At 47.0% G+C, this 9,425-nt stretch overlaps 3 protein-coding genes across 3 annotated transcripts; 1 reads left to right on the top strand and 2 right to left on the bottom strand.

The window, feature by feature from the left end:
• Positions 1–4,465: 4,465 nt before the first annotated feature.
• Positions 4,466–4,876, bottom strand: LOC110289164 (histone H4). Its single transcript, XM_021155336.3, has one exon. It carries the CDS (start codon positions 4,828–4,830, stop codon positions 4,519–4,521), a length of 312 nt encoding a protein of 103 aa, XP_021010995.2. The 5' UTR covers positions 4,831–4,876; the 3' UTR covers positions 4,466–4,518.
• Positions 4,877–5,676: 800 nt separating this feature from the next.
• On the bottom strand, positions 5,677–6,151 carry LOC147001060 (histone H2A type 1-B). Its single transcript, XM_085831259.1, has one exon. The coding sequence runs from the start codon at positions 6,114–6,116 to the stop codon at positions 5,724–5,726; it is 393 nt and encodes a 130-aa protein (XP_085687385.1). The 5' UTR covers positions 6,117–6,151; the 3' UTR covers positions 5,677–5,723.
• A 213-nt stretch (positions 6,152–6,364) lies between these two features.
• Positions 6,365–6,840, top strand: LOC147001061 (histone H2B type 1-F/J/L). The gene has a single exon (XM_085831264.1). It carries the CDS (start codon positions 6,412–6,414, stop codon positions 6,790–6,792), a length of 381 nt encoding a protein of 126 aa, XP_085687390.1. The 5' UTR covers positions 6,365–6,411; the 3' UTR covers positions 6,793–6,840.
• The last annotated feature ends 2,585 nt before the right edge of the window (positions 6,841–9,425 follow it).

The raw sequence follows: 9,425 nt of genomic DNA on the forward strand, positions 1-9,425 counted from the left end.
AAGCTCCTTTCTCTGTAATAACCCCAGCCTGTGTCAAGTTGCCACATAAAACCAGCCAGTACACTGGTTATGAATGCCTGTCTTTGGTGCTTTCTCAAAAGAGGAGTAATTTACTATAACATGGATAAGGTACAGCTAAAGGAAAAATCTTGTAGTCCAAGTATGGAGTGTAGATGTGTCTTATTTGGACTGAAAATTTGACGTTTAGCTAGTTTGCTTGTTTAAAAATCAAAACGTAAATATCTGCCTCTGCCCCTCTGCCCGTCTGCCCATCTGCCCCCTGCCCCTCTGCCCATCTGCCTCTGCCCCACTGCCCCTGCCTCTGCCCCTGCCCTTGCCCCTGCCTCTGCATATTTAACATTCTGGAATTTCATGTATGAATAGTGTCTTATGAATGGTAATTTTGTTTTTTTTTTACATATGTAAACCCACAAGTACAACTTACTCCTTGTCTGTACTAAGTGTTTTAGAATATTGTCTTATCTATCATGAGGTTTGTTGTACTCTATTTTAATGGTACGGTTATCAAGTGATAAACAACTTGCTTGTCTTAAAACACTTTATTAGTGTGTGTGGTGAGCTCATGGATGAGGCGACATTAAGGAGTCATTTCTTCCCCTCCACCTTTCCGTGGGTTTCAGGAACTGAACACACATCATCAGGCTTGTGTAGTAAGCACAATACACAAGGTCTCATTGTGTAGCTCTGGCTACCATGGACCTCACAATGAAAATCAGGCTGGCCTCTGACTTCCAATAGCTGAGATTAAAGGTGTTTGCCACTGTTGACGAAGGTGTGGCTTGTTTTAAGAATGAGTCATTCATTGTAATCCATGGGAACAAATTCATCCCTGTGAAAAGTAAGGGGGTTTAACAAAACCTTTTGGGTAAAATACACTTACTACTGCTCTGTTTTTGTGTGGACCGGGCCAATGGGTATTTTCTGTGACTGTTGGTGTGTCTGCCACACGGGTGCGCATGTGCCCGCTGTTGGTGTGTCTGCCACACGTGTGCGCATGTGCCCGCTGTTGGGGAGAAGCGGGCAGCGGCTGTTCTGAACTAGACTTACAGAAGGTTGTGAGCTGCCGTGGGGGTCACTGACTACTGAACTCGGGATTCTCCAGAGGATCAGAAAATGTTCTTAAACCACTGAGCTGTATTTCTAGCCCCTACATTATACATTTTCTACCAAATTACTATTCTTTCTTTCTCTCATTTCTTTCTCTTCCTTTTGTAACAGGGCTTCAGACCTTAGTAGGCCCAGAGAACCCAATGTAACCGATTCCATGGTGGAAGTGCCATTCAGGCTGTAAAACTGAGCACATAGACAATATCACCTGCTGAAACTAAAACAAAGGCCTAATTCATCAAAGCCCATAGTTCTGGGAAAGTCTATAAATGTAGTAACCTTGCTTTTTGGCTTCTATAGTTCTGATTCTGCCTGTTTTTGTTAACAGAAGTATAACAACTCCGTACATGTTTTTGGCATTTAAAGCTCACTTGAGAAAGGGATGGCACTACACTGTTACACCAAACACCCAGTGTGGTAGCCAGCTGCCTAATAGAGATTTTCTACTGGCTAAACCCATGTCTGATTAGTCTTCTCTGGGGAAACCCCAAACCACCTACCTTCCTTCCTTCCCGTTCCCCTTCCCCTTTTTCCCTTTCCCTTTCCTGTGCTTACTTGGTTGCTCCGTTGGTTGGTTGCTTGCTTGCTGTCTTCTTTCTTTCCAAATGAGATTCTTACTATGTAGCCTTGGCTGGCCTTGACCGTACTATATTTTAATATCAGGGTAGCCTCAAACTCAGAAGTTTGCCTGCCTTTGCCTCCCAGGGGCCGGGATTAAGGTATATAACCATCACTCCCAGCCAAAGTCATTGCTCTAAAGTCCCTGACATATTGGACAAAGTTTCACAGAGCGTTTTTCTAAAGTTTGAGGGGACAGGTTGAAAGTGAAAGGAACTGAAAGTGTGTTGGATGAGAAGGCCTGTGCTCCTAAGGTGAGCTTAGGTGTGGGCGAATCTGCTCCTTCCTAAATAAACAAAGTGATTTGGGCTGAAGCCCTGTCTCTCTTATGACCTACAAAATCTAAAACTATTTCAAAGACTGAGTTTGATGAATATCTCTCAGGAGTCTTACTTTGATGGCTCGGGAAAACTCAATGACCGGTCAGTGTTTTGTGGTACGGACCCTTTGGTAAGTCCATGGCAATGAAGAATCCTTTCTTGGTAACAGCAGAATTTGTCTTGTTAATTTACTGAATAAAGTGTATTATCGTAGTGAGGTGGAGTCGTGTTTTCCAGTTAGGTAATACAGGATGGGCACGGCAGACAGACACCGACTGACTTCCCAGGGTTTCTGGTTATCCCCCAAATGTATTGCAACCACAGCCAATGAACAACAATAACAAACAAAGCCCAAACCACATAAGAGCAAATTTAATCTGCTTGCATTTTTTTTTTTTTTTTTTTTTTTTTTTTTTTTTTTTGGTTTCTCGAGACAGGGTTTCTCTGTGTAGCCCTGGCTGTCTGTCCTGGAACTCACTTTGTAGACCAGGCTGGCCTCGAACTCAGAAATCCGCCTGCCTCTGCCTCCCGAGTGCTGGGATTAAAGGCGTGCGCCACCACGCCCGGCCTTGCTTGCATTTTTTATATTGCTCTTTATTATGAGTATGTATGTGTCACGGGGCTCAAGTGGCAGTGTCTGCCTACCTAGCATACATAAAGGCCTGAGTTGGATATTCAGAGCTGCATAGGCCATATACGGTGGGTACGGTGGGTACGGTGGGTACGGTGGGTACGGTGGGTACGCCGGCTCACGGTGGTAATGCTAGCACTCTGAATGAAGAGGCAGGAGGGTCAAGATTCTAAGGTTGCGGCCTGCAGTAGTTAAGAACTTGCATCGTTCTCTGCGCTGACCCAAGTTAAATCCCCAGCACCTTTGGAGAGGAAGGGGGATCTCACAACTGCCTGTGTCTCTAATTCCAGGAGATCCAGTGGCTCTAGTAACCATGGGCTTAACCCCATAACCAGATAAAAACGCTTAAAGCTTCAAGGTGAGCGAGCATTGGCTACTTATAGATACCAGGCCAGCTTGAGATGTTTTTAATAAGTGAAGGAATGTTATCCACTGTGAAAATGGGTAAACATCCTTTTTTTTTTTTCTTTTTTTTGGGGGGTGGGGTGGGGTGGGGTGGGGTGGGTTTACATTCTTATCGATGAGTTTATACTGATGAATTTTCCTACATTTCCTGGGGATTTTGTTTGGTTGATTGGTTTTGTTTGTCTGCCCCTTTCTATACACAACATGCAACAGCAGTTTTCCCAATTGTACATGAGTATTTACAAATGTCTTCTGTAAAATGACCAAGCAATCTAATACAAGGCCTGTCTACGGTCATTTGGGAAGTCCAGCAATGAGTGAGATATAACGTACTTTTATTGCTCCATTATTTCAAAATGTGGTTTTTGAATTAGAAAAAGCCCACCTCCACCCCTCATTCCCCTCCCCCCACATAAAAGTTCTTAAGAGGCTGGAGAGCTGGCTTAAGTAACAGCATTACTGCTACCTGAGATCAGTTCCCAGCACCCCTGTCAGGTAGTCATAGCTTGCTGTCACTTAAGTTCTAAGGGATCTGTCACCCCGTTCTTGTCTCTATGGACACCTGCCTACAGATAGATACACGGACCAAAAAAAAAAAAAAAAAGGTCTGTTTTGAGACAGACCTTTTTCTCTTTGCTCTGACTGTCCCGATACTGGCTTCATAGACCTCAAACTCGGAGATCCTCCTGCTCTGCCTTCCAAATGCTGGGCTTAACCACCATGCCGAGCTAGTAGTAAATAAAAACAAACTTTAAATTTTCCTTTGCTACATCGGTGTAATGATATTTCATTACATCAGAATGTAAGAATCAGGACTCTCTAGGTTGTTTATTTTGGCTTAAGACTGTGCCTTACCCAGGACTCGGGAGGCAGAGGCAGGCGGATTTCTGAGTTTGAGGGCAGCCTGGTCTACAAAGTGAGTTCCAGGACAGCCAGGGCTACACTGAGAAACCCTGTCTCGAAAAACCAACCCCCGGAGACACGAGACTGTGCCTCACTGTCTCATAGCCCTGGCTGTGTTTACCATCACAGCCATATAAACTAGAGAGCAAGGTACATCGAGGCCACAGAAAGTTAAGTCTTTTGGAACGTGGTAGTCCTGAAGCCAACCTCTATGTAGGAGGCAGGGGTGGGGTGGGTTATAGGAGTTGCTACTGCCCAGCGTCTGAGCTCTACCTCCTCTCAAAGGAACCGTCCCGATTCCACGGACCCACATAACGCGACTGAAGGCTCACGGTGAACTCCATTTTCACTTAAGGCTGCCCTCGCCGTAGCCCCCAACCCCACGGGAAGTGGCTGGAAAGAGACTCACTAGAAAAACTTCACCCGTACTGTAACTAATGTTGCAACCCTTCCGAGGATTAATTGGATGGCCCTGAAAAGGGCCTTTAGTTGAGAAAGAGGCTCTAGGTGAGCTTAGCCGCCGAAGCCGTAGAGGGTGCGGCCCTGGCGCTTGAGCGCGTAGACCACGTCCATGGCGGTGACGGTCTTGCGCTTGGCGTGCTCCGTGTAGGTGACGGCGTCGCGGATCACGTTCTCCAGGAACACCTTCAGCACACCGCGGGTCTCCTCGTAGATGAGGCCGGAGATGCGCTTCACTCCTCCGCGCCGGGCCAGGCGGCGGATGGCGGGCTTGGTGATGCCCTGGATGTTGTCGCGGAGAACCTTGCGGTGGCGCTTAGCGCCGCCTTTACCGAGACCTTTCCCGCCCTTGCCACGACCAGACATGATGAAGACGAGGCTGTACTGCTCTAAGAAGAAACAGACGGCCTTCTGGAGAAGGCGCGTCCCTCTTATAGGGAACTTGCGGACCGGAGTGAAAACAGGAGCTCAGTGGAAGTGGGTGTGGCCGGGGGAAGGGCGTAGAGCAAATTTAACACAATAGGTTTTTATATGGAAAGGAAGCTAATTCCATCAACTCCCTGCGCTTCAGGTTTTCGTTAGCAGAGTTTTCTTTTCTTTTTTCTTAAACTTACGTGCATCAAACAACGCAAGATGCAGGTGCGCACTCATACGCGCGCGCCTTTACCTTGTTCATTAAATGTGATCGCTACGTCCTTATGAAACAAAAGTTATAGTATGCAAAGGAAAAAAATGTCGCTTTTATATTAACACTATCTAGGAGTAAGTACACCAAGACAGAAGACAGAGGATCCAGATCTGAATAATGTATGCCCCCTCGCACATACAACACTCAAATGGCAGTGGTGATGGCACATGCCTTTAAACTCTACACTAAGGAGGCAGTGGCAGAGGCAGGTGCAGGGTAATAGGAGTTGAAGGCTGGACTGGCCTACAGAACGAGTTCTAGGACATCTAGGGAGACTCAATCCCCATCTGGAAACACGGAAGGATCCCTAAGCACTAAAAGTGGCCAGTTTTCAGCACTTAACACCACAGTTCAAAGGGAAACTAGTTCTTGGGTTCATGTATGACAGTCTCCCGTGGGCAGAAACCACAACGTTTGTCTTCAATTATTCTGGTTCTAAAACGCTCACCTGTAAACCGCATAGAAAATGACATTTAAGTATCTCACGTAAGTATTCAGTTCTTTAAAAGACGCTGTGGATGGCTCTGAAAAGAGCCTTTTTTTCCCCTCTGGGGTAAGTGAACGGCTGGTCTTATTTTCCCTTGGCCTTGTGGTGGCTCTCGGTCTTCTTGGGCAGCAGCACGGCCTGGATGTTGGGCAGGACGCCGCCCTGCGCGATGGTCACGCGGCCCAGCAGCTTGTTGAGCTCCTCGTCGTTGCGGATGGCCAGCTGCAGGTGGCGCGGGATGATGCGCGTCTTCTTGTTGTCGCGGGCCGCGTTGCCCGCCAGCTCCAGGATCTCGGCCGTCAGGTACTCCAGCACGGCCGCCAGGTACACCGGGGCGCCGGCGCCCACGCGCTCCGAGTAGTTGCCCTTGCGGAGCAGCCGGTGCACGCGGCCCACGGGGAACTGCAGGCCGGCCCGGGAGGAGCGGGTCTTGGCCTTGGCGCGAGCCTTGCCGCCCTGTTTGCCGCGTCCAGACATGGTAGAAAGTAAACAGCCTCTGACAACTGTACCTTTGCAAAGAGCAAGAGCTTGGCCCTTATAGTTTTCTCTGGGCGTAAAAAAGGGCCTATGCGATTGGCTGACTTCTTCTTTTCTTCTAGACCAATGGGAAGCATTCCCGGGCGCACGTCAATTGGACAAGACTTCGGATGTCGCCATGTACATCATGAACCAATCATAGGCGCCCGATCCCATGCCTCATTTGAATAAGACCTCATCAAATAGACAGGGCCGAGTAGCTTCCGTGCTAGAGTTCCAGAGTTCCAGTCTCGTCATGCCTGAGCCCGCGAAGTCCGCTCCCGCCCCGAAGAAGGGTTCCAAGAAGGCCGTCACCAAGGCCCAAAAGAAGGACGGCAAGAAGCGCAAGCGCAGCCGCAAGGAGAGCTACTCGGTGTACGTGTACAAGGTGCTGAAGCAAGTGCACCCCGACACCGGCATCTCCTCCAAGGCCATGGGCATCATGAACTCGTTCGTGAACGACATCTTCGAGCGCATCGCGAGCGAGGCGTCCCGCCTGGCGCATTACAACAAGCGCTCGACCATCACGTCCCGGGAGATCCAGACGGCCGTGCGCCTGCTGCTGCCCGGGGAGCTGGCCAAGCACGCCGTGTCCGAGGGCACCAAGGCCGTCACCAAGTACACCAGCTCCAAGTGAGTTCTTTAACTCACACTCCTAACCCAAAGGCTCTTTTCAGAGCCACCCACACTTTCAGCGCAAAAAGCTGTTACACATGCAGGTATCCTTCCCTTCCCTTTCACTTTGGGGTAGTGGACGTGGGAAATCTTGTTTCTTGTGTGGGTGCGGGTACCCTGTCCTGGTCCGCAGGCACCTTAGAAGCAGCTCCTTGTGTTTTGCAGAGAGCCTCTTCCGCCTTGTTTACCTGTCCAAAGAAGCGAAGGAGAACAAGTAGGTGGTAAGTTCCTGGTCTTCCGGTTTAGCCGGTAGACATAATTAAAAACTATTAGCAAGCCTCATCTAAACAAGAGGGTAGGGCAAAGAAGGCGATTGTGGTCATTCTCCTTATCCGGGATGCCCAGCGAAAGGCTTCGAAACTGTCCTGAAGGATCAATACTTGTGTGCCTTCCTTGAGCATACCGGGATACCCTGTCCGTGTATTCCTGCCCTAATTTGCTCTAGGGCTCGATCGGGGAATAAACGAGTTGGTCCGTTGGGTGTCTATTCCTAGGGTAAGAACATGCTCAGGGATGTCCATGTTTTAGCCAAGAAAAGATCTATCAAGATGCTTTTTCCATTGCTTTACCTAGCAAGTTGCATACGTAAAAACTGAAGAAATTCCGTTTACAACTTAGGTTGGCTTAGGAATGGAAAGACTAACCTTAGGCCCCAGCTTTAGTATCGACTGGATATGCATCTGTAGAACAAATGTGCTGTTACGTCAGCACATCACACACCAAGTGACATCACGGGTTTCTTTTCAAAAGGACCAACAACTTAACATCTCACTTTCTTCCAACTCGTGATTTCTCACGATAGTAAAGCGAAAGATTTAATGTTTTTCTCACCCGCACCAAAGCCGCCTGTGTTTTCCTAAACTTAACATTGCTTTCGATATCTGTTATTTGCCTAGTAAGCTTAGGATAAGAAAGCAAAATCATACCCTGTAAATTGGCAAAACTTTGAAGGAAAATTGAGTAATATCCGTTTGTGGTTAAATATGGAAATATCTTTTACAGCCTGAAATTCTACAGGTGGAAGTTTACTGGTTCTGCAAAATGTGTAAAATGTGCATCCAGTGCTGGTAGCCTGCCTTCCTTCCTTCCTTCCCGGCTCCGCCCCACAGTTAGTTACCTGTTTTGTTTCTTTCCCCAGCACAGTTTGTAATTCAAAAGACCAAAAGTAATCTGTTGGATAGCAAATTACAATACAGCCTTGTCTTTGGTGGAAAAACACACGCCAAGGTAACTTTTCACAATAGTTATTTATTCTTTTTTTTTTTTTTTTTTTTTTTTTTGGTAATAATATTTGTCACCTGAACCTTCTTATTTTTTAATTTTTATTAGTTTATTTATTTATGTATTTCTTTTTGTTCGTTTTTTTGTTTGTTTATGTTTTGTTTTCGAGACAGGGTTTCTCTGTATAGCCCTCTCTGACCTGGAACTCACTTTGTAGACCAGGCTGGCCTGGAACTCAGAAATCTGCCTGCCTCTGCCTCCCAAGTGCTGGGATTAAAGGCGTGCACCACCACCACCACCACCACCGCTCAGCTAGTTATTCATTCTTATGCCATATGATGCTTTTTAAAGTCACTTTGAAGATCAAACTACCCTTGAACTCAGAGATCAGCCTGAGTTCTGGGATTAAAGGTGAGTGCCACTACCCCCAGTTTGCATCCCCCTTGCATCCTTTTAAGGTAAATTAACACTTGTGCCTAAACTACAGGTCGCAAGGCACGTGTTCAGTGACAGTTAATTGCTTGAGTTTGCACGGCTAATGAGTGGAAACTGGCTTAAGAACTTTCAGAACGCTTGCTCGTCATCACCGCCTGTCTAAAGGCTGATCTGTGATGAGTGTCTTCAAGACACAAGGCAGTGACAAGTAGTTACAAGTAGTAGCACCGTGGGCCTGTGTCTGTTTTCGTGAATTCGAAAGTATCCCCTTTAGGAGATAGGTACCACGAAAACCCCCTCCCTCCCTCAACAGAATGGCTTACACTCACTGGTAAATCGTCCTTTTCCTGTCAGGAATCAAAATCCCAATCCCCCTTGGCCTGACCCATTAAAGGGCCTTCTGTCCCTCCACCTCACCCAGACAGACTTCCACTGGTGAGCCTTTCCAGGTGTTTGGGGTTTTGGTTGGTTGGTTGGTTGGTTGGTTGGTTGGTTGGTTGGTTGGTTTTTTACTTTATCTTGTCTCCCCTATAGCTGCCAAACCTGGTGTTTCCTGTCTCAAAAGTCAATCAAATTCCATAGAGTTCCCTTCTGAGTCAACTTTAAAATACTTTTATAGATGAAATCAAGAACCTGCGCAGGGACCATGAGTTCCCTAATGACAGAAGAACATTAAATAAATGTGTTTTTTTTTCTCCTGCCTCCTACCCCACTTTTGACACAGTGTCTTGTTATGTGTTTATCCACAGAAACTAGAAGCGTGCAAAAGGCCTCACCTCCTACACTGCTCCCATGGGATTATGTTCACTGTACACGTATTTCTGGAGAAACCAGTATAGCTCAGAAACAAGGCCCTGAAATCTGACCTTATCCATCAGGGTACCTTCCTCAGCAATGTTTCCTTCAGCGTTTTTTTTTTTTTTTTTCCCCACAAACTGC

This window comes from Mus caroli, unplaced genomic scaffold (genome assembly GCF_978045245.1).
Source record: "Mus caroli unplaced genomic scaffold, Mus_caroli_1 scaffold_15, whole genome shotgun sequence".
NCBI lineage: Eukaryota > Metazoa > Chordata > Mammalia > Rodentia > Muridae > Mus > Mus caroli.